General features: G+C 37.1%; 4 protein-coding genes across 5 annotated transcripts; 2 read left to right on the plus strand and 2 right to left on the minus strand.

The window, feature by feature from the left end:
* Positions 1-11,946: 11,946 nt before the first annotated feature.
* Positions 11,947-12,519, minus strand: LOC108852456 (transcription factor UPBEAT1). The gene has a single exon (XM_018625962.2). The coding sequence runs from the start codon at positions 12,414-12,416 to the stop codon at positions 12,102-12,104; it is 315 nt and encodes a 104-aa protein (XP_018481464.1). The 5' UTR covers positions 12,417-12,519; the 3' UTR covers positions 11,947-12,101.
* A 2,925-nt stretch (positions 12,520-15,444) lies between these two features.
* Positions 15,445-18,052, plus strand: LOC130511374 (uncharacterized). Its single transcript, XM_057008332.1, has 2 exons — positions 15,445-16,683; positions 17,813-18,052. The coding sequence occupies exons 1-2, from the start codon at positions 15,445-15,447 to the stop codon at positions 18,050-18,052; spliced, it is 1,479 nt and encodes a 492-aa protein (XP_056864312.1).
* LOC130511682 (uncharacterized protein At3g43530-like) lies at positions 16,997-21,075 on the minus strand. Its single transcript, XM_057009061.1, has 4 exons — positions 20,029-21,075; positions 19,175-19,909; positions 18,937-19,098; positions 16,997-18,816 (listed from the first exon to the last, which is right to left on the minus strand). Exons 1-4 carry the CDS (start codon positions 20,671-20,673, stop codon positions 18,382-18,384), a joined length of 1,977 nt encoding a protein of 658 aa, XP_056865041.1. The 5' UTR covers positions 20,674-21,075; the 3' UTR covers positions 16,997-18,381.
* Positions 21,076-21,120: 45 nt separating this feature from the next.
* LOC130511683 (flowering time control protein FCA-like) lies at positions 21,121-24,833 on the plus strand. Of its 2 annotated transcripts, XM_057009063.1 has the most exons (14): positions 21,121-21,598; positions 21,686-21,777; positions 21,875-21,953; positions 22,044-22,126; positions 22,229-22,280; positions 22,493-22,572; positions 22,734-22,800; positions 23,139-23,218; positions 23,339-23,403; positions 23,501-23,717; positions 23,866-24,015; positions 24,104-24,283; positions 24,417-24,483; positions 24,627-24,833. In XM_057009063.1, the coding sequence occupies exons 1-13, from the start codon at positions 21,235-21,237 to the stop codon at positions 24,471-24,473; spliced, it is 1,566 nt and encodes a 521-aa protein (XP_056865043.1). In that variant the 5' UTR covers positions 21,121-21,234; the 3' UTR covers positions 24,474-24,483; positions 24,627-24,833. The 2 variants fall into 2 exon arrangements, with proteins under 2 accessions (XP_056865043.1, XP_056865042.1); XM_057009062.1 differs by having other exon boundaries at positions 24,417-24,833.
* The last annotated feature ends 476 nt before the right edge of the window (positions 24,834-25,309 follow it).

The raw sequence follows: 25,309 nt of genomic DNA on the forward strand, positions 1-25,309 counted from the left end.
TGATCAGGAAATTAGAAGCACGTACAAATCTAAAAACTCTCTGCAGTTCTAAAGAATTAATAATAATAATAATTAATAAAATGGTGGACAATATGATATTAGTATCATATTGTATATTATGGAAAAGGCCGAATTTAATGGTGCGTGTTCACATCTTCTTATGTCTTTTTGGAATGTGGATTATGCACACAAAAAAAAACTGATAAAAGCGTGCAGCACAGCTAATATATTCTTGTACAACTTCGTGTGGTGGAGTTTTTTTTTAAAAGGCTTTCTTATAAAATATTTTTGGTTTTCTTTTGTTACATAAGAAAAAGCAGAAACAACAAAGAAAACAGGGATTCAGTCTAAGAAAAAATATCCAAATAATTAACGCTCAAAACGTTAGAACTCTAATATAACGTCATTATGTATATTATATATTTTCCATCTCACGAAACAATATCTAACAGAATATATATATGATTAATACCTTTTTGGTGTAATATATATGACTAATACTTATCAAGACAAGATTTATGTTGTTAATAGATGTAACATATGAAGCTTAATATTTAGCAAAAAAAAAAAACATATGAAGCTTATTTTAAGGTAGAGAGGATCACGTATACGGTGTTCCTGCCTTGTTCGAAATAAATTAAATGAGGGTGTTCCTGCCTTGTTCGAAATAAATTAAATAACTTCTCAAGGTAGAGACTGTAGAGTCATGAATTTATTTCAAAGTTTTCTTTTTATTATAACCCAAGGTATCTGGACACTACACACTTATTTGCGTTTTCTCTTTACGTTAGCGAATTTGATTAGTAGCACCAATTATTGATGTACTTATATATATATTCAAAATGGCTACTTAATAATTATTTCAAAATTAATAAATTGCCGGGTTCAAAGCAAATCTGGAATATAATTAAAGTTAAGGGAACGGATTTATATAACTCCTGCATGCTTCATGAATTTTTTTATTTTTATAACCAGCGGTGATCCCTATGGAACAAAAAGATAAAGGCAAAAGAAAAGTCAGGATTTGAATTTCTCTTTTTGTTTTCTTTACCTATTTTCCAAACGGAAATTTGCTTTTTGCTTTCTAATTTTTTTACCTAAAATTTATATCAAGAATTTATTAAGTTAAAATTTGTTCAATTGGAAAAGGAAGAAGAAGAAGCCCGGGCTTCGTAGCCTGGTGGTAATGGAACCTCGGTTGAGGTGCCCGCCACCCAGCTTCGAAACCCGGCCACAGCGATTTAACATCCTTACTGCTGGGGCGCTGGACCCTTCGGGGGATATTTGGGAAAGTGGCTGCCCAGACACCAGAGATATCAAAAAAAAAGAAGAAGAAGAAGCATGCACGTGTGGTGTACCATGGGGAAGAATGAGTAGTGACCCACTCCCGTATGATTTGCTTGCAAACTTAGCTCTCCTTTTGCATGCTTCCATGATTTTTTTCCCCCTTGTTAGTATAACAATTTTTGTTCTGTTTTAATATAAAATTTATTTTCTACAATCTTGTGTCATGTAGTTCTCTGGTCTCCATCTGATGCACGTAGCTTATAGGCTCGTAGTATCAGTTTTAGCTACCTCTTGAACTAACCTACAACATTTTTAGTCGTGTTTTAGCATTTATCTTATACAGTGTGTATTTTATTTTGTATGAGTATGAAGTTTGAGTATTATTTGTTAATGGGAAAGCTTTAGAAAAGAAGAAAAGGGTCTCAATCAAGGTGGTAAGACGCGCGGCTCGGTGTGGCGTCGGGTTGCGCACATTGATGGTGGCGTATGTTACTCCTACGATTGCAAATATTACACGTATCCCGTTTGTCGGCTCTTCGGTCCACCTGGGACCTTCAGAAATCTAGTGGCCCCCTTTCATCCTTCACCCACATACAATTTTAGATGGACGTGAAATAAAAGGTTCAAATGTGCAATTTAAATAATGAAAATGAAATCATATATAAACAGGATGGTAGAAAAGGGAGATTAGCATCACCGAACGATAAAGAGAAATATATTTATTTATTTTTACCGAAAGGTTGCTTCTTGGATACGTCTAGGATCTCTAAAACGTAGTACATAAATATAATAGGAGGAATAAGGGGAATGAAAGTTCTAAAAAGAGCTACATTCAAAGTAGATACATGTTAGGAATTATCGATCGTTTGATTGTTTAAATAAATAACGACACAAGATTTTTAACTCAGTTCCTTTGCGGTATCTCTGGGGTGGGAACCGTCTCCCACAACTTCCACTATCAATCAAAGGGTTTACACAAACGCTCTAAGCGCTCTCCTCGTATAAAACATGACACCAACAAAGAATAAGAAGATCAAAGAAACTCTATCTCTTAGAGACATGACTCGAACAATGTCTCTTAGTTTCTTCTACTCTTGATCTCTCTCTTAACTTCTTTAGTCTTGTGTTTAGGGTTTCTCTCGGATCTCTCGGATGATCTCTTGACAAGGTTGACGTCTTCCTTTTATAGCCACACTTAACCGACCTTGTGAAGATTTCCTTTTCACGTAATGCATTCACGTAATACATAAGTGAAAGCCACAAGTATTGGGCCAGTTATGAATATGGGCCAAGACTTATGTTGACTAAGGCCCACATAACTCACAAACTCCACCTTGGGCCAAGTCAACATTCAGTCCAATACTTTTGTTTTAATCATCTTTTGATCTTCACGATGGTAAGAAGAACCGAACCTTTCTTCTCTGATATCTCTGCAATTTCTTTATCACCATCACCTCTGAAACAAACTAGAGCAGTCTTAAACTCGAGCTGTCCAGGAAATCCATGATTGAACCTTTGATGAAGCTTTTCTGCACTTCCTGAATCAGAGTACGCCCACCTTGATTCTAATTTTTTTTTTCAGCATCCCTGAACTGAAGTTAAAGATTCACCTGCTCCAAATTTGATCACTTTCCTGTGATTCTGTGCCATATCCGGTGAATTCATTTACCAATCACCACCTGCAATTTCGATCAGCTTCTCGTCATTACCCGAAGACCCTTCGCTTGCCAACCAGTACACGACTGCATCTTTGCTCGTGAATCCTTCCTTCCCTTTGATATTGAAGTTCCAAGGCAAATTTTCGGTTTGCAACTTCGGTGACTTCTCTTCACCAACCTCAGGTATCAACTCGTTCTATTCCACTGCCGTGTAGCTGTATGTTGATACCAACTCTGAGAATACCTACCAGCTTCTCCAGCGACCCTGTTGCCGCATTCTCCAGCTTCTCAGGTATTATTGTCCGCCTCCTCTGCTGTGTATAAGTCACATGACTCCCTTCAGCTTGCCGGCGATTTCCAATTTCCATCAATGAACCTGCTTTCCCATCGGTTCGCCACCATCGCAACTCCGATCCGAGACTGCGCTCCGACAATTAATTTGCCATTGAACTCAGATCAAGTTACTCCACCTTGAACTCTGATTCTTCTTTTGATTACACCACCGTCGACGCCACTGCTCTGTTTTCTTCTTGAGCTCAAAACCCAGAGAGATTCATGACTCTCTCTCAAGTTTTCATCTTCTCTCGAGCTATCATTGATGATCCTGTGATATCAATGCTCAAGAGCCTCCAGCCTCCGACTCATCTCCCTTGATAAGTTGCAAACAGAGCTAGCTTGTCTTTCTCTCTACAGTTTGTCTGGCGAAAGCCTTCGCCACCTCCACTGTCCAAGACGTTTCCTGGTGTAACCTCCTCCAGTGACCCTCTTGGTCGTACCATCACCACATACCTCCGTCGGTATCCATTAGCGACTCTGCCTCATTTTTTTTTTCACAGCAGCTCCACTTTATTTTACCATTCTCCACAGCTCCCACAGCTCCACCTTGAACGTGGAATCATCTCTGCAGCATTGTACGCGACGAACAACAGACCCGTGCCCATTCTCAGCCTCGATGATCACATGTAGCCTCTGAACTTTGTATCATCTTCTGCCTCTGTTCCAATAACTCCAGGTAACCCTCTTGAACCTGGAACATTATCTCACGTATTTACTCCTTGAGAACTCACTTGATTTTTTATTTTTTTCAAGCTCCACCTTGAACCAGAAACAACAGTGCACGACTTCTGATGCTTCACTGATACCTTACACCTTGACTGCGAGAGCTCAGCCTCGCCCTTCATCTCTAGGTAATTCCCTTTACCTCTCTATGTTTTTGCATTTTAAGTTTAGTACAAAACAGAATCATGTTTGCCTCACGCCCGAAACTACACTGATTCTACTATAAGCCAATCAATCACACAGCCTCCTTCATGACCGTCATGAATCTGTTGTTGACTGAACTCATCCTCCCTCTGCATCTTGATTTCCTGTAACCAAATGCAGTTACTTTTCTGAATCATACACGTTTCACATCTTGAAACTGTCCCTAATTCAACATGCTTTCCTGTTTAAACCCCACAGCTTTGGATCCTTTTTCTTTTTGTACCGCCGTTAAAGTTATGTTAACAGAACACGCCATCAAGCTTCCAAACTTGCTAGATAGACTTTCGACACAAACGATGATCCATGCTTCTTTTAAAACAGAAACTTACTAGCAGTGTTAAACCTTGCTGCTAGATTTTCTTTCTCTTAGCTTTACTTGCGCTTCCTTCTTGTGTTTTCAAAAAAATTTCTTTATGGTTAAACAACCTAGACTGAATCCATCTTGTACCGCCATCAACCATGATGGAACCCGCCTCTTTACTACTCTTGTTTGGAAGACTTTCGACACAACTTTCCATTCATCTCTTCTTGTTTAACCAGAATCTTCTGTATTAAATCTGCCTTGAACTCCTTTGTGTACCGCTGTTATCTCTTAACAGAACCCGCCATCAAGCTATCACCCTTGCTAGATAGACTTTCGACACACCCTTAGTCCAAGCATCTCTTCTTACAGAACCTAACACATCCTTTGTGTTCTTCTTTAACTCTTGAAACTCTGATCCTTATCCCTGACACTTAACCCTCCTTGAAGACTTTATCAGACCTGATTTTATATGAACTTCTCATAAGCTCCCTGCCTGCTTTACCTCAAGCAGACTCCTTGTTTCACCTCCATACTCTTATGCTATTACCTTTCCCTTGAATCTAAGACTTTCTGAAACAACCTTCTATCACATATGTTCCATTCCTAAAGCGTCCCTTAGTCATGAATCTATAGTCCGGTTGCTCTGTCAACTCACCCGTGAACACCAAACTGAATATACTTTCAACAACTAGAACAAGCCAAGATACAACCTGATTTCACAGCAAAAAATTTTGACTTTTCTATTGTCAAAACCGGTATACTCCAATGTGTTCTCTTAAAATCTTGATTCCATATCCTTAGCAGTCTTTGAGTATCCAGAAACTTCAAACATCACTATAACCTTATGATTGCAGCGGAAATAAGTCTTCAGCATCCCCGTACTTCATTAACGTCATGTTTCCCTTTGATCTTTCAACTCCAACCCTTCAATGTGTCGACTCCATAATCTCACTAACACTCGCAATCAAAACCTGGATTGCTCTGATACCACTTGTTAGGAATTATCGATCGTTTGATTGCTTAAATAAATAACGACACAAGATTTTTAACCCAGTTCCCTTGCGGTACCTCTGGGGTGGGAACCGTCTCCCACAACTTCCACTATCAATCAAAGGGTTTACACAAACGCTCTAAGCGCTCTCCTCGTATAAAACATGACACCAACAAAGAATAAGAAGATCAAAGAAACTCTATTTCTTAGAGACATGACTCGAACAATGTCTCTTAGTTTCTTCTACTCTTGATCTCTCTCTTAACTTCTTTAGTCTTGTGTTTAGGGTTTCTCTCGGATCTCTCGGATGATCTCTTGACAAGGTTGACGTCTTCCTTTTATAGCCACACTTAACCGACCTTGTGAAGATTTCCTTTTCACGTAATGCATTCACGTAATACATAAGTGAAAGCCACAAGTATTGGGCCAGTTAGGAATATGGGCCAAGACTTATGTTGACTAAGGCCCACATAACTCACAATACATTATTTGATAATTATCAATTTATCATTTGTTATTGTTATATAATCATTTCACTCCGCTCACGAGTCACTAGTCTTCCACTATACCACGTAATGCCGCGGTTCATAAAACATTAATTTAGAATCTTAGGATATATATCAATATCATATAATATAGTTGGGTCGTTGTTATTTGAATTTAAAAGTTATTTCTTCATGTTCCACTATATATATATATTTTTTTTTCCATCTAATATGATATTATTAAAAGGACCAAGTCCAACTTGACCGGACCCAAACAATATTACAAACTGAGACCCATAAATAGATCCAAACCAAAAAGTACTAAAACTACAAAGTTCACGAAACTAAAAGGCTACAGCAGCCACGTCTACCACACGTGTTTTAACCTCGACAATGAAAAAAACACGTGTCACTCAAACCAATTCTTAACCCACCGCCGACGAACCAAACGACGGTCTGCCAGACATTTCACCGGAATTTTGCATCTTCTACGGCTGTGCTCTATTAGCGGAGAGCTTCTAAGCGAATAACATCGCGATCTCCTCCAGAGCCACCAAACCACCAAACCCTAGATTGAAGATGATTCGAACTTCCTTCCCAGTCAACTTTTTCGCCGTGGCTTCAATTTCGGAGAGCTTCATCGATCAGTTTGAGATCTCATCCAAACTGTTACCGCGAGAAGTCTGGCCACCCAAACCCGAAATAACACCTCCTGACCACACCGATTGAAACCCTGAAGCCGGAGGCGCAAGGCTATGAAAACCTCTACTTTCCGGAGTCTAAGCCGACGATGAGAGAACTGATAAAGCTTCTTCACCCCAGAGTCAAAAACGAAGGAGAAAACCGATTACTTCTCCTCCGTGATATACATGCAAAGCAAAATAAAAAAAAACTAAACAATAGCTGGACCGACGGCGGCTGAGGAAGTCCGTCTGTCGGCCGGAGAAACAAAATACGTCGGTGAGAACTTTTCTCTTTTTTTTTTTAGAAAGAAGGCAGAGCGATATGAGAAAATTCCACTATATATATTATTCTGTAGTGTTTATATTAATTTAGAGATAGTTTACAAAAAAAAAAAATTAGAGATACCCAATGCCACACACAAAACAAATTTGGTATTGTGGTGCACATGGCGTCGCAAGAACTGCATATGGATGATTACCTTTTTTGGGTATAAATGTATGATTACTTTTTCCAACAAAGATAAATGGATGATTACTTTTTTTTTCAACAAAGATAAATGGATGATAACCTTCACAGTGAAAAAGTATATGGATGAGTTTTATAATATGTTACCACTTATTTACGTATGTCTCAAATTATTATTAGTTACTTTTTTGCTATTTTAAATATATCATACGTCATATTATAAGTAGAACACTACAATGTACATATTACGTGACTATATATGCATTTCATATCATATAGTGTATTTAAATCTAAATGTGTTCCCTAACAAGAGAAACCCTTCGGAGTTGAGAAGGCATGAATCAAGGGATATGTCACGGTGTTTTGTTTTTCATAGATACTTTGTCTCGTGAATTCACAAGTAGCACTCAAACCCCTAATTGAATGCCTTTTTGCTATTTAAACTGAAAAAAAATACTCAAAACGCAACTCGTATCTCATGTATTGACTCAATTAAGATTTTTTTTACAATACTAAAATGAAGATGTGAATGAGTTAAAACACAAATAATTAATTAATAACCGTTGTGTTGGTATCTGCACATGGTAAGTCGACGTAAACGCATTTTGGGATCTTATTTTATTTATTAATCGCCGCAGCAAACATAACGCCCCAAGAAAACATGCCTATAACAAGGAAAGATTACAAGGAATTATATTCCTCGTAAATTTACGAGTAAATTACTACGACTTTACGACGAAACTGAGTTTCGTTGTAAAATCCTAGTAAATTTACAAGGAAAAAAGTTCATCGTAATTTACATGTAAATTTACATCGATTTTATGAGGAAAGAGAAAATTCGTTGTAAAGTCCTTGTAACTTTACAAGGCTTTTACGATGAAACATGTTAACATTATCTTTTTTGGTAAAAACATGTTTCAAGTGTGTTTTACCAAACTGATTTTGCTGTAAATATTCTCAAGCCGATCAAGTTAATTTCATTCCATTCTCTCGGTTTGGAGATTCTAGAATAATTTGATTAATTGCTATCAAAGTTACACTTCGTGGAGGAATAACTGTTGGAATCACATTTGCAAGAAGAAGATTGTATCATTGAAGTCGAAGTATTTGAACAATAAACAGATGACATCCCTCCTCTTATTGATCCGGATAACCGTCAATATGAAAATGTTTCCGACGATATGATAAATATAGAAGGTGAAGACGAGTTCAATGCAAACAATGATGATCAATATTTTGTTGATATTGATAAAATCTCGAATGATTTAGAATGATCTAATATATGTTTTAAATATATAAATCATTTTAAGACTTAATTCATGTGTATGTTGTTTGGTTAAAATAACTATTCATTGGATTTTAAGGATTAAATTGGAGTTTAGGATTTTAGAGAAAATGGGATAAAGAGGAGGATGTGGTAAAAAGGATATAATGTTATAGGTTATAGACTTTGGGGTTTAGGGATTTGATTTTCAGGGATTCAGATATAGTCCTAGTAAATTCGTCGTAATGGAGAACACGGGACTGGTAGATTCCTCGTAATACGTGTGTCCTTGTAAATTCGTTGTAAAAGTTTCCTTGTAAATTCGTTGCAATACTTCCTTGTAAATTCGTTGTAACTAAAAATGCGGACATGGTAAATTCGTTGTAATTCTTTCCTTGTAAATTCGTTGTAATACTTTCCTTGTAAATTCGTTATATATAAATCAGTTTTTAGTTTATAAATCAGTTTAAAACTTAACGCATTTCTATGTCGACTGATTATAATACTTATGCTTTGGGTTTTAAGGATTTAATTGGAGTTTATGGTTTATTGGATAAAGGGGATGATGTGGTAAAAGGGTAGTGTTATATAGATATCTGATTTTCGCGTTTAGGGATTTGATTTTCGGAATTTCATATATAGTCCTAGTAAATTCGTCGTAACTGAAAACACGGGCCTGGTAGATTCCTCGTAATACACTTTCCTTGTAAATTCGTTGTAATGCTTTCCTTGTAAATTCGTTGTAAATAATTCCTTGTAAATTCGTTGTAATATTTCCTTGTAAATTCGTTGTAACTCTAAAAATGCGGGCCTGGTAGATTCCTCGTAAGGGTAAAAGGATAGTGTTATATAGATAACTGATTTTGGGGTTTAGGGATTTGATTTTCGGGATTTCATATATAGTCCTAGTAAATTCGTCGTAACTGAAAACACGTGCCTGGTAAATTCCTCGTAATATACTTTCCTTGTAAATCCGTTGTAATGCTTTCCTTGTAAATTCGTTGTAAATAATTCCTCGTAAATTCGTTGTAATGTTTCCTTGTAAATTCGTTGTAACTCTAAAAACGCGGTCCTGGTAGATTCTTCGTAAGGGTAAAAGGGTAGTGTTATGATAACTGATTTTGGGGTTTAGAGATTTGATTTTCGGGATTTCATATATAGTCCTGGTAAATTCCTCGTAATATGCTTTCCTTGTAAATCCGTTGTAATGCTTTCCTTGTAAATTCGTTGTAAATAATTCCTTGTAAATTCGTTGTAATGTTTCCTTGTAAATTCGTTGTAACTCTAAAAACGCGGACCTGGTAGATTCCTCGTAAGGGTAAAAGGGTAGTGTTATATAGATAACTGATTTTGGGGTTTAGAGATTTGATTTTCGGGATTTCATATATAGTCCTAGAATTCGTCGTAACTGAAAACACGGGCCTGGTAAATTCCTCGTAATATGCTTTCCTTGTAAATCTGTTGTAATGCTTTCCTTGTAAATTTGTTGTAAATAATTCCTTGTAAATTCGTTGTAATGTTTTCTTGTAAATTCGTTGTAACTCTAAAAATGCGGGCCTGGTAGATTCCTCGTAAAATTACGATGACTTTAAGAGGAATGATGTTTCTATATATAACTCGAAACATGAATGAGGAATGCCTCATTCATTCCTCTCAAACCACTCCTCTCTTAAGCCTCTCAAGGTATGTTTCTTCTTAAAATATTAGTTTAGATTTTAGGTAATTAGTTTAGGTGGTTAGTTTAGTTAATTAGTAGGTGATTAGTTTAGGTAATTAGTTTAGGTGGTTAGTTTATGTGGTAAATTTAGGTAACAAAATTATATATAAAAATATTAGGTTGTGGTATTTAAACGACTGATTAGATTATTTTTTAAAAAAATTAAAGTATATTTTATTTTCTAATCATTTTTATATAATTAATTAAATTACTATGATTCTTTTTTCAAAGTGACTCCTAAAAAGAAGGGATGGACGGTGGAAACAAGCTTCATCAACAAAGCCGCAAGGGAGACTTCGTCCTACTCTTCCAGACGGAACCCGTGGATGAAGTACGAGATTCTCCGGGAAAAAAACGTCTCCAACAACTACTTCGACGGCGTCATTATATTTTAAAAAAAAATTGTTTCCATTATAAATTTGAATATTACTTTATGACATTTATATAATTTCTTTAAAGTAATTTAATTTCCAGTATTTCATTTTATAATTTAAATTTTGAATATCTCATAGCATTATAATAATACCTCAATGAGATGTAAATTCTTTGTAATGGTTACAAGAAGTTTACAAGGAAATACTTGTAAAATCCTCATAAGTTTTACAAGGAATTTACAAGAAAATACTTGTAAATTCCTTGTAAAGATTACAAGGACTTAACATGGAAGGACTTGTAAATTCGTTGTAAAATGTACAAGCACTTAAAGACGATTTTACAAGGAAACTATACTAGTCTTTTACGACGAAAGCTAACTACGAAATTACGACGAAATCCTCTTTTTTGCCTTTACGACGAATTTATTTCGTCGTAAATGTTACAAGGAAGTTACAACGAATCTTCCATTACGACGAACGTTTTACAACGAAACGCTATTCCTTGTTAATTCGTTGTAATAGGAAGTTTACAACGAATTAATAAGGAACATGGCCCTTGTAATTGATATGTTTTCTTGTAGTGCGTTCATATAAAAATCATGTCTATGCCTTAACTAATGAACAGAACTTAAACATCAAGCAGATATCTCGACGATGGGTTCTACTTCTATTATATGGACCAAAAACATTCCTGGTGTTAATTCATGGCCTACATAATACTTACAAAGCCCAACGTTTAACGTTCTTCTCTCAACACACTGTCGTTGTGGGTTTTATTGGTACAATACTTGTATTTTTTTTTTTTTTAAACTGCATTTATTCATGTTCTTCTCCAAGAGAGACACCATTTAGAACTACAAACAGAAAATAAGGAGAAGTACAGAAAATAAGGAGAAGTACAGAAAATAAGGAGAAGTACACATAAGCAACCGAACACAATGAAACCGGCTATTAAATTTGGATAAACTGGAACCAAGTATGAAGGTATGATTTATTTGGTACAATACTTGGGTCTCCCTGCATTTCTTTTCTAACTAAACAAACTTTTCATTGTTTTTATAAAACTTTTGTTGCGTTCTTCCTTTCTTTCTTTTTGGGTCAAATTTTTTTTTTTTTTTTTTTAAAATGCTTTCTATTTAAATGCAAGTAACCGTTACAGCTATGACAAAGTCATACAGTTTTTAAAGCTATAGATAAGCGAGAGCTAAGCTAATGATTAGAAGTAATACAAGTTCCTGAGGGAAGAAGGGATAGAGCAAGGACCGAGAGTTCCATTTTTTTGGGTCATATTTACATAGACGCCTCTTTTTACAAGAATTATGTAAGTCTTCGTTAACGATTTCCGCATGAAAACTACTCCCATGGAACAATATTTATCGAATCATGAATTGGGTTAGTTTCAGATATTCTTCCCAAATCATATATTTCCTGAATTTGTATATCGGAGTCTCAAATCAACAACACATCCCAATTTTGTTTCTATATAGCACAGTATAATCACTCGAGATAATAAAAATAAACACGAACAAATACCAACTAAAAACACGTATTTTATAATTGTAATAAAGTTTAAAACCCCAGCAAGATATACAAAAAGTTAATAAGGTCGTTAAACACAATCATTTTCGGTCAAAACCTGAACCATAGTTTGCATAACTCTCACTTTCCTTTCCAAAGCCAAAATATAATCCGCCGTTTGCATAAACAGTCCTTCCAAACCTTCTGAAGATGATTTAGTGTTGGGAACAAGCTTTTTCAGCGTCTTGACTCGTTTATGAATGGCACGAGAAGGTCTTCTAGTAGCTTCCAGACTCTTCTTGGGTCGGATCATGATCTTCTTCGCAAGTGCCCTTCGAGCTCTTTGTTTTCTCATCAAAACCCAAATTGATTCCTTTCTTTGTCCTTCTAATGTTGCTCCTCCCATTATTTTATACGATGAAAGAATGTTTTTCTCGGGTTAATGTGTTGAAAGAATGTTGTATAGACAAATGATAAATAAGAACTCTATTAAGACGATAGAATATGATGCAAATATGTGATTGTCTTAGTTTATATAGACATAGAGAAATGTAAGTGACCTTTAGATATAGCTTAAAATGGAGATGACAGCTTTCTGAGAAGGTTCCTTTTCTATCCCAAAAGAATTGGATGATATTTGGACAAGTGTCCACAAGGGTGTTTTGAATTGTTTTGTATTTTTAAATGATGTTATTGATGGATAATTATGGTTTAGCGTAGATTAGAGGATATGCACCAAAATACAACTCGATGCACATGCACTCACATGATTCTCATCATTACCCAACTCTCCTACATGCTTTAAAACACCAGCTTTCTTCCCATTCACATCACCATAAACACCCTGTCTTGTTCCTCCTTTGTATAAATTTATTTAATTATTTTTGGGGGGCCAATTAGTTCGAGTTTACCAAAGTCGGCGGATCAACGATAATTATGTAATTATCTTTATGATTTATTCTTTGTATCTTAAATATTATTCTAATTTTGCACAGCAATGCATGCATTCAATGTATTAAGAAGGTGGTGGGGGGAAATAGATAAGTTGAAAGATGGAAAAGCAAAAATATATGATTTTGTATATGTCTCCCTCGAGTTTAAGAAAACCGGAACAACTATATAGAAATCAATTTTCCTTTGTTCAAAAAATGTATAACAAATTAAATGATTTTGTATTTCTTTTCTTCCACAAAAGTACTTGTTTACCTTATTCATAAACGATCTCAGAAGTCAGGAACATATGCAACAATGTTTTGATTTTGCGATAATGGATTTAATTTGAACTATCTCCATTCCGATAGATATGATAATGTAACTAATTGGTTGTGACAATGCTTTTGCCTCTGTTTGAGTCCTTTGTGTCTCTTTATTTCCAGCTGATATAAAGCCGGGCAACTATAATACTCATGAAACAACAAATAAAAAGTAAACTAGTGATACAATTACAAAAGCAATCCCGAGTAGTTTTTATGGGTTTTATTATTTTAGACAAAGTAGATAACGATGTTGTGGGGAATGTGATAAGGTTTTAATTTAAAAAGACACAAGAACATGCGGATATCTTCAATGTTCCTTTGAATTTGTGGACTTCATATTTAGGATTTTGATTTTTATGAGTGGATTTTATTGAAGCATCTTAGAGATTATGTTCTTTTTCCCCGGCATGCATGTGTTATGTGTGTTTTTCTATCAAGGATTTGTGGAGCTATGTAGATCAGACATCCTCAAGAAACTATTAGATTCAATGTATCTTATCGCCGTCAACAGAAACATTAATTCTCGTAGACAAAAGCCCTTTTTCAAAAAAAAAAAAAAAAATTATCGTAGACATAATATGTAGAGTATTGTAGTACGTCTCTTAATTAGAATAAATTATATGAACAAGCTTAAAATTAAGCATATGATTGAGCAGAGTATGCATGCATGTGTGTAGTTTATGATGGGTTGAAAGGGTAACGTGAAAAGTATACCTAACTAATTAAGGTAGGTTTTGTTTTTTTTGAGCAACTAAGGTAGGTTTCGTGACAAAAAAAAAGAGCAACTTATAAGGTAGGTTTACATATATAATTATTATGAAGTAGTAGCCATGATGGAAAAGTTTAGTGGTCGAAATCGATCGCTTGTGAGCAGGTTGTGTGTATACAGAGCTCAACGTGCCTGCACATGTTCTCTTATATTATCCTCCCTATTCGTCTGGGCCATCCAAAGTATTTTAAATTTTTCATTTGGTAATACTGTGTATAATAGTAGTTCTAACTAGAAAATAGTACGTGTGTCATCTAAATGAAGATACAAAAATCAATAGAAGATGATACCAATCTAATCTACGTTGAATGGTATGTTTTCCAATAAATTGTCTGCAAATAACGATCTAGAAAATGATTTATACAAGGTTGAAAGTAAAAATAAAAATCATTGAAGATTTTCCGATTAGAAGAAGAAAAAGAAAAAGAAAAAGAAAAAACGTTTATTTTCTTTAGACCAACGTTGAATTTGAGTGAAAGCATTTTATTTGGTGGGCCAAATGTGAAATTACATTTGGGTGTAAGGCCCATTAAAAAGAGTGAGATGTGTGATCCATGGACCGTAGAGCAGCTAAATTGTTATTTTAAAGAAACTTAAGTGCGTCTCAGGAACCAGAGTGTTACGCGTAACTTCAAACGCTGTCGTTTTGGTCAGTATTACTAAACCGAACCACATCATAGGACGGGACATCACCTCCAATGCCTAATCTCCTCCTCAATCAATCTCCTATGCACCATAAAATATCCTATACCCATCAACCATTAATGAATATGCGAAAAGACCAAAAGGACATCCCATATTTTAATTGGAACCCAAAATTTGATCCCATTTCCCAAACCAAAATCGGCATCCAACATAACTCGGGTTTGGTCGGATCTGAATTGGATTGGTCTGTAAAAAAAATGGGTTGAGAAATTAAAAGTGGTTCTTATGTTTGTTGGTTTGGTCTAAAAAAAAGAAAAAAGTGATTCCCTCCCCCCGTAGCAGCTCCCTAGCAGCTCCTCTTGCAGCTCCTCCTCCACTCCTCTCTCTCTCAGCTTCTCGAACGCTGCCGTCTGTTGCCGTCGGGGCGGATAAAGTTGCAGCCGGTAAGTTATGCTCTGTCCTAGCATTATTTCGGAAGTAGGTTTTGGGGGTTTTAATAGATTTGTAATTGTGACAAGTTTTGTTTAATTTCGGGGTAAATTGGTATATAATGAATTTCGGTAGGTGAATTGGAGTTGAGGGATAGGGATAAACCCTAGATTATTCAATTGTTCTTGATAAATTGTAGTAAAACTGAATAACTGGGTACAACTGGTAGAATTAGGAAAACAGGGAAAATTCGAATAACTGGTAAAACTGTAGCAGGATAATAGTAGGGGAAATTGTAGTGAGTTTCTTTTGTTTGTTCCTTTTGGCAGGACACAATGAGCAATCACGTCAGAGATATACCTGGTAGTCCGAAAGAGAGCTACAAGATGTTGTATAGTTATTTGTACATGTTAGAGCAAGTGAATCCGGGGACAAAAACCTGTTTGAAATTGGATGATATAAGTAAATTTGAGTACCTTTTCATAGCTTTGGGAGCTTGCATTGAAGGGTTTGCAGTTATGAGGAAGGTGATAGCTGTGGAGGGGATACGTCTGAAGAACGGTGGTGTTTTAGTTTTCGCGAAAGCTCAGGATCCTAATGGTCAGAGGTATCCACTTGCGTTTGCAGTAGTAGATGGTGAGAATCTTGCTAGTTGGACTTGGTTTTTCGAGATGCTTAAAAGTGTTATACCAGACTCTTCTGAACTGGTTTTCATTAGTACAAGAAATCAGAGCTTGATCTTCGCCATAGGAAACGTGTTTCCACAGGCTCACCATGGTCATTGTTTATGGCATTTGAAGGAAAAGGTGAAATTGCATGCTTGTAACGTCAACAAGAATATAGTCGGGCAAAAACTTATGGAGTTGGGCAGATATTACACGGTTGATGACTTCAATTCTGCTTACGACTCATTTAAGATAAGATGTCCTGCTGCGTACAAGTATGTGGAGGAATGTGGTATTGAAAAGGACAAATGGGCAAGGGTTTTTTTCCCACGTGATAGGTACAACTTGGATACAAGCAACACTCTGGGATCAATGAAGAACGTGTTTAAAGAGGCAACGAGGTGGGCCTTAATACCAATGCTGGATTGTATCATTAGGAAATTCTCTGATTGGTTCACTCAACGGAAGGATGTTGTTTCTAGATCAATGAATACAAGACTGGTGCCTCGGGTTGAGAACTACTTGCACGATCTATGGGCTGTTGCACATAAGCTACCTGTGCGGGAACTTGATAGTTACGAGCTTAAGTACGAGATCACTGACGCTGCAGGAAAGGTGTTTTGGGCGACCTTGGTTGGAAAAACTTGTACTTGCAAGGTGTGGGACTATGAAAAGTTCCCTTGTCTGCATGGACTGGCAGCTTATATCTATTTCGCTAGGAATGTTGATGGCAGGCGCCTTGATATCCATGAGTTGTGCTCAAAATACTACTGGACGGAAATGTGGCATTTGGCGTATTCCAGAACACTTAATGTTGTGCCCGACATGGCTTCTTGGAATGTACCAGATCAGATCAAGGAGGTGAAGATCATACCTCCAGATCGCATCAAGCGGCAAGGAAGGAAAAGGGTTTAAATTTGGATGAATTTGGAGTAATGCATATTTCGAGTAATGCATTTGGGTACTTGATTTTATGTTGTAATCTCTGGAACTTTGTTTCATTTCGTGTTGTGTCGTGTTGTATGACTTGGAAAACTGCGTAAAACTTGAGTATAGTCAATTTATAACAAAACTCGGTTATCAATTTCAGAACGTTTATTTTTTTTTGTCAAACAAATTAAATGTTTCTTTTATAAATGAATAATATATTTTTAATGAATTTTAATGTAATTTCTGAATTTTAGAATAAAATTAACAGATTATATAATGAATAATTACTAAGTAAGCAGAAAATATATTTTTAATGTAATTTAGGAAAAAAATCTTTGTTGGATTCCTTGTCTATTTATAACAAAACTCGGTTATCAATTTCTGAAATTTAGGAAAAAAACTCTCACGTATCTCTTACGAGACCTTGCAATTCCAATAACACTTTGTTGGCCAAAGACATCTTACAAACGAAACTTTCGAGTTATATCTATTCGCTAAATATAATTGCATGGAACTATATAAATAACAATTTAAACTAGTAATATTGAAGGTAAAACTAGATAACCAATTTAAATAGATTAGTAACACTAAATAAATTAGAAACCGACAAAAATATAACTATGACCAAAGTTGGGAATACTAGTATCTTGGGTATAACTAAGAACAAATTTTTTTTGGGCAATTATCTCATTTTAATATCTCACTTTCAGTTGGGCCCCTTTCAGTTTGACTTTTTCCCCTTTTTCTCTAGCCTCTCTCTCTATTTCGGGTCTCCCATTTCCCCATTTCCTCTCCCTCTCTCTCTCTCTATTTCGAGAATCGAATTCTCTTCCCCCCCCCTCGCCGAGCAAGTGAGATGGAAAAAGTGAAGATGGAAGTGGGTTCGGGTTCGGGTTCGTCTTTATCGCAAAGGAGCCGCCGATTTTCTTGTCTGAGGTTGTGTCACTGTGGCTTGCCAGCGAAAATAAGGCAAGCTTGGACTGACAAAAATCCTGGTCGACACTTTTATGGCTGTCCGCGCTTTAAGGTATGAATATATGATGGAATCTGGATATAATGGAATCTGGATTTGAATTGGGTTTGAATTTTGACCTTCCCCTTATTGCAGCTTGGAAATGAATGCAAGTACTTCTCTTGGTTCGATGAAGAGGATGGTACAGAATGGCAAAGGAGAGCATTGCTTCAAACCCGTGATGAAATCCGAGAGAAGAATAAAGTGATTGAGCAATTACAGAAGATCATTTCTGAAATGAAAAGTCATTTGGAGAAGAAGAAGACAGGGAAGGGCGGGAATGACGAAAATGAAGAAGATGACATTGTTAGGAAGTTTGAAGAATTGTATGCTTAGTTTAAGTGTGGTGTTGAAGAATTAGTTTTTCTAGTATTTCTAGTTTTCCTAGTATTTCTAGTTTTCCTAGTTTTCATTAAGTTCTCCTAGTTGTCCTAGTTTTCATTAAGTTCTCCTACTTTTCCTAGTTTTCCTTAAGAGGCACATTCAAAATATAAGATTGCAACATCCATGATAACAAGATTGCAACATCCATGATAACAAGAACAAGTTCCATCCAACATACCTAAAAAGTCAAGAGGTTTCCAACATCCACACAACAACAAAATAATGGGTCCAACTTCCCACAAAATACATAACCGAGTTTACAAAATACATAACCGAGTTCTTCACTCCCCGCTTCCTTGCCCTTCATCCATAGCTTTCTTCATAAACGCCTCAAACGGAACCACCATCCTTTCCTCAAACTTGTCCATTGTCTTCTTAACTCTCTTTAGCTGAGTGCCAATCATTTTCACTTGTTTGATCAACTCCTCCATCATCTTCTTCTGGCTTGCGCCTCCTTCCTCTCCACCTACTTCGTCATCCTGATCTTCGTCATCCTGATCTTCGTCGACAGCCTCTTGTGCATTTGGATCACGCGCAGCAACGTCTACATCATACATCTCTTCAAAAAAGACTGAATGTCCTTCTGCAAGACGCTTTACCCAACTGTCAATAGAAATATCATCGACATCAACGTCGTCCTCCTCTTCAGTCAGCTCTTCCAAAAGAGCTACTTCTTCTTCTGTCTTGGTAGGAAGGATGCTGTGGATATCCCCTGACTGATACCAAAAAAGTAAAACCAAAAAATAATACATGTTAGTATAATGCTACAACATTTTCAAAGTTTGTAGCACAAGAAACATTACAACATTTTCAAGATTGTAGCAGAAGAAACATACCGTTATTTTGTCCAGTTCCCGATTCAATTTTGAAAGTGAGAACCCTTTCATCCCTGCTGATTTAAAGACTGATCTGCACATCCTAGGACAGTCTATATCGACGTCTTCAACCTCTTGTCTGAACTTCAATCCAAACTTGGGAATTGCCTCAAAAGCAAGCAACTACATACCAATCATGTACAAACACTTAACACAATAATATTAATAAATGATAAGGTAATTATCTTCAATTGCTTACCTCCAGTGGCAGACAGAAACCTGGAAGTGGCCATAAAGTCTTCTCTCTAACCCGACCTCCAAAATGATCCATGGTGTGCGATATCTCCTTAACCATGTAATCAAACGAGTACCTCCCCCATGGAAAGTTTTCGCAGAACTCGAGATCGTCCACAGCTCTTTGGAAGAATTCCAAAACATCTTTGGCGCCTTTTCCTACTTTCGTTTGCGCACAGATAACACTTCCTAAAAAGAACAAAACCATCATCTTCAGCCGGTCTCTGTGTTCTCCCATAGCCAACAGCTTCGCTTTGACATCCTCAAGCCTTATTGATTCTCCCTTCTTAAAATGGCGCTTCACGAACTTTCTATCACCAAACTCCTTATACCCAAGTGGATAGTTGCGGCAGCTAAGACCTGAGATCAAAGCGTGTTCTCTCAGGCCATAGCGGATGGGAACACCATTCACAATGAACCACACTTCCTTCCTCTTCGAGCCATCCACTGTCCGCAATAGCAACATCCACATTCCTTGGACCATGTGGTTTGAGTCCTTCTCCATGTGGAACACGTGACAGAATTGTGGATGCTTCTCAAACCACTTCCTCTCAGTATCACTCATCTTCGGTTTGAGATTAGCAAATGTAACCATAACGTCATTGACGAAACATTTGGTCGCTATCTTTATTTGTTTCTTGTACTCCGACTCATAGAAGTACATCCTCAACGGTTTGATTGCCTCGGTTGCCTCTAATTCCTGCAAGTAACATTGTGTTCTACATCAGTTATTCAAGTACTAAAACATAGTTCTCCTAAGTTATCCGAGCCTTTCCTAATATATTTAGTTAAACCCTATTCAAGTTTTACAGTTATTACCTCTTCTCCTTGCCCGAGAACCCCGTCACCATCACCATCAACATTTCCTGATTCCGCTTCCAATGGGGGTTCCTTCTCTCCTTCTTCTTGATTTTCATTTTCGTTTTGACCTCTGTTCTCTTCGGGAGTCCCGTTCTCTTCGGGAGTCGGGAGAGTCCCGTTCTCTTCCTCCTCTTGTATTTCTTCTTCATCTTTGTTCTCTACTTCTTCATTGCTATTTCCTTCTTCATCTTCATCTTTATCTCCATTTTCTTCTTTATCTTCTTGAGATGCATCGCTGTTTCCTTCTTCCTCTTCATCTTCGTCTCCATTTTCTTCTTTCTCTTCTTGAGATGCATCGCTGTTTCCTTCTTCCTCTTCATCTTCGTCTCCATTTTCTTCTTCCCTTTCTTTCTCCTTCTCCGATTCTTCTTTCTCTTTCTCCCGATCTTCTACATCCTTAGCCGGTTCTTCTACTTCATTCTCCTCCGCAACTCCCACGGTTCCAACAAATTCAACCGCCGATGATTCCTCATCCGTCGTTTTTCTCTTCTTCAAGTTCTTCGGTTTGTTCTTCTTCGAGTTCTTCGAGGTCCCGCTCTTTTGCGGAGGAGGATCCGTTGGAGGAAGCCTATCCTTTCTCTTACCCAGCCTAGTTTCAACCATGATTCACACGTTTTCGGTGAATAATCGAAGGGAAATCGAAGGAATCGAAGTGGGATGTTCTAGGGTTGGGATACGTTTTCGAATTTAGGGGAAACCGTTTGAGAGAGAGGGGGGGGAGGGAGAAATAGAAATAAAGAATAAAGGGAAATTGGAGAGACTCCACTTGGTTTAAATCGAAATTGAGTGGTTATTTGGATTCGGGTTCGAGATGGTTAAAATCGAGATTGGATCGGAGGGTTTAAGTTGGATTGGGGACGGTTAAGTCTAATTTATGATCTTTGGTTCGTATTTCAATTCGATTCGGTTTTCCCTCCGGTTAAACTTGGTAAAACCCGTAAATAGTTTACCTTCCTTAGGGTTAACTGTAAATTCCAGCAATTCGCCATTTTATATTTTTTCTTTTTTGTTTCATGTCTTTCAAAGATTGACCGATAAGGAGGGTGGGTATAAGAGATGATGTCCCTCATAGGACTCACTCTTTCTTCTTCTTCTCTCCCGACCGTCGCCGGAGGAGATTTCCCGACAGCAGAATCTGAGAGTCAATAAGGGGTTAGTAAGTAGATGGAAAGACGTGTCACAAACGGCTTTCCTGGTCCACAGCCACCACCACCACAACAAGCTCCGTACTATCACAACAACTACAACAATCATCATCATCATCATCATCAGATTCACCACAACCATGTCGCCGCAATTGGATTCCAGCAATACCCACAAAACGACAACAGAGATCAGCGTTTCAATCAGCCGACGCCGCAGTTCGATAATCACTACCCCGCCGCCCAGCAACAGCAACAAGAGAATATGGGGGTTGAGGCTCCTCCAACACAAAGTAGTACTAGTGGGGTTAGTCCTTACGGCGGCAGCTTAAGGACGAAGAGACGCTCTCTATCCTCATCATCATCATCTACCCCAGGAGGGCCAGGTTCATTCTCCAAGTTTCCTTCTCTCTCTGTTTCATTGAATCAGACGCAAAGGTGTCAACTTTTTTGAGTTTGTTTGGTATTATCAGATCCTCCTACAAGTGAGGTGGGGATTAGTAGTAGTAGTATTGCTGCCAAGTTATATGTTGCCCCTCTCCCCATCACTGCTACTGAATACGATGTGAGACACTTTCTTCTTTTCTCTTTCTCTTTTTATATATTGTTTTCTTTTTTTTTTATAATTCCAGAGTCACAAATCTTTGTTATTCAATCATCAGGTTCGTCAGGTGTTTGAAAAATATGGGAGCGTCACCGAGATCATTCTACCCAAAGATAAGATGAGCGGTGAACGAGCAGGTTCATTGATGCTTCTTACTACATTCCGTTGTTATATCACTTTTTGCTTAAATAACATTCCTCTACTCTACCTTCCCCTTTTTGCTGCAGCTTACTGTTTTGTTAAGTACAGAAAGTTAGAAGAGGGTAGTGCCGCCATTGCTGCTTTAACTGATCACTTTACCTTTCCTGGGGTGGGTTTTGGTCTCTTCTTCTTTGCTTCCACAAAACGTGTTTCTTCACTGATGATGTAGGGAGGCATTCTTTTTTTTTATAAACTTGTTTCATTACTTCAGGAAATTTCTCCAGTCAAGGTGAGATATGCTGACGCAGAACGTGAACGGATTGGTAAGACTGACGCTTTTTTTTAGGAACAGCAAAAATTATTAGATAAAAAACATAACATGGTTGGTACTAGACTATTATGAAAACTGTTCAAACAAAAAAAGAATCATGCCTTCAACTGCTTCTTCTTCTCTCCTTCTTAAGTGCATAATAGCATTTTTTTTTATTAGTTACTTCCTGATTGCTTCTCTTCTCTTTTCATCTGGAGACTTTAGGTTTCTCAACAGTGCAACTTCCAGATAAACTATATGTTAGATGCCTCAACAAACATACCACCAGAATGGAAGTCCATGATGTATTATGCTCTTTCAGTCCTTCTTTTGTCACTCACAACTCTCTTCATAATCTTCGTTTTTTCTATCTCCAGTTATATAGTCAAATTTGCATACTTCTGTATATATTCTCACCGGCTTCATTTAAATTTGAATAAATTCTCAGAGTGTGTCTCCTTCTCAGGTATTTTCTAGGTTCGGAATCATTGAAGATATTTATATGGCAGTCGATGACATGAAGATTAGCCGTGGTAATCACTCCATTTCCCTTTTGCATATATCTTGCTTCTTTACTTTGAATTCATCCTAGTTTGAATTGCTCACATGTTGTAGTTTCTCCTCTAGTAGATTGTGAATAACTGATTGTAAATCTTTCATATAGCTCTTTGTAACCAAAGATAATTGCACTTCACTAAGCTGTTATGACATTTATGGAACATGGGTTTATATCTCAACTATGGAGCTCTATGCAAATCGCTTTGATAGATTTGCTAGTTTTTGTTCTTTCTTCAAGCCTCTTGTCTTTAATGTGATGTTCTGGATTTCAATGAAACCAGAACAGTAACTAATATCTTTGGCTCTCTTCCAGGGTTTGCATTTGTTCAGTTTTCTCGTAGAGAGATGGCACTAGAGGCAATCAAAGCTTTAAATGGACTCTTTACCATGCGTGTAGGTTTTTTTTGCTGACCATTTATTTATTTATTTGTTTGTTTGTATCCTCACTGTGTTCATTTGGTGTCCACTGTTTGGTGACTTTTTTTTTGTATTTCTTTGTCTCTTCCTCCTCAGGGTTCTGATCAGCCTCTAATTGTTAGATTTGCTGATCCTAAGAAACCCCGTCTAGGTGAACCAAGGTTCTACTCTTCCCCCTATTTTATTTTCTACAGTCATTTTTTAATGTTGTAAATATTAATTCATCTCAACATATTCGGACTGCTTTGTGTGTTTCAGGTCTAACTTTAACGGTCCACCTGCAACAACACAACAGTTGGACTCAAATTGGAACCCACAACCATATCCTCAGTGGGGAAACAAAGAACCTGCAGCCCCCAGAGTCGTTCAGCCAAATCATTTCCCCCAGCAAAATGGTCAAGCAGTATCCGTGGTTCAGAAGCAGTTGCATCAAGATTTTGAGAAGCATCAGAGATCTGAGACTGCTAGCGTGGAGGTAAATCTTTTACTTGGTATGATCTGCTAATGGTAGAAGACGGATGTTGAACTCTGGAACACTTTGTTTATGTAGGCGCTTTTGGCTTCATACTTCTCTTAGTATACATCTGCCTTGATCTCATATCTGTTTCTACTTTTCGTTGTAGGCTAGAGGCGATGGTCAGAAGATTTCTTCTAGTCATTCAAATGCAGTCCCTGAAGACCAAAATACAGAGAGCTCTGAGTGTGACTGGAGTGAACACACTTGTCCTGATGGAAACAAGTATTACTTCCATTGTCTCACTGGCGAAAGCACGGTACATACTTTTCCCTCTGTACTCTTTTTGAATATGTGTCTAGTTAAGACTGAATATATATGGGATGCACACACACACACACACACAGTGGGAGAAACCGGAGGAGTACTCCATGTTTGAGAGATGGTTGGAAGAGCAAACAAGGGTACAAGAAGAAGATCAAAAAGGTGTATCTCCCCAGTTAAACAACCAGAGCCAAGGGGAGCAAGTTCAGTCTGATGTTTTGCAACAGACTACTAAACTCCAACAACCATCCTTATCCACAGCGGTTAGATATTTAATTTCATAAAATGTGTTGGTGTTCGCCTTTCTTTTTTTTTTCTTTTTCAAAATAGTATTTTCTTATCAGAAGAGTGAGCTCCAGCTTCTCACGTGCTGTGTGTGTGTGTGTGTGTTTTCAGGATCAGGAAAACAATAAAGTATGTCCGGTATTGGCTGTTGAAACAACCTGTTCATAAAACGTATCAGGTAATGGAACCAGTTGAATCTCCTTTATTAAAAGATGAGCTAACTCCATGCTCGATATTCAAAACCACCATCTCTCTCAGCATCTTCTCTTGGTTAAGTTTTATTATCAAAATGAGTTGGTGAGGTTCTGTTTCTTGAAGCAGGCAATCCGAATTCTGAAGCTCCACACAACAATTGTTATGACACTAGTCGCGGTAATATGGAGCTTGAGAGTCTTGTTCTGTAGAAAATGTGTTATGAAACTTTAAAAACTTTTGAGTCTTGTAAAAAAGAACATTGAATAAAGGACAACAACTTAGCTTCCCCTGTTTTTATAGATACAGAAAGACATGGTTTAGTTTGCTTCTTCAGACTTGTCTGATCAAAGCTCATTTTCTTTTGTGACGAGACTAGATCGTGATCGTTCATTGGCTTTTACCAAACAATCACATCAAAGCCGTTCATATATACAATTTCTCCAGCAGCTATCTCAGAGTATCGTTGTTATATTTGTTTAATAATAAAAATACATATAGAAGACGTGATGCAAAATGCTCTCTAATTATTGGAAGAGAGAGAGAGAGAGAGAGCTTGATGGAGCCGCAGTACGTCGTCGTTTCTTAGCTGTGTTTGCTGGCTTATTTCTCATCATCATCAGTCTTCTATCTGTTTAAAGGGAAAATAAATAATGGGAAAGTAATCTCTCTTGTTATGCTAATGTATCAACGTATATTTTATATCTTTATAATGGATGATTCGTTTTCAACAAACCTAACTTGAAACTGCAGACATGGCACCCACTCCTTGATCTTTCCTTCAGACACAAACTTCTAATATCTCCTCTATA

The sequence above is a fragment of the Raphanus sativus genome, chromosome 4, assembly GCF_000801105.2.
Source record: "Raphanus sativus cultivar WK10039 chromosome 4, ASM80110v3, whole genome shotgun sequence".
NCBI classification, from domain to species: Eukaryota; Viridiplantae; Streptophyta; class Magnoliopsida; order Brassicales; family Brassicaceae; genus Raphanus; species Raphanus sativus.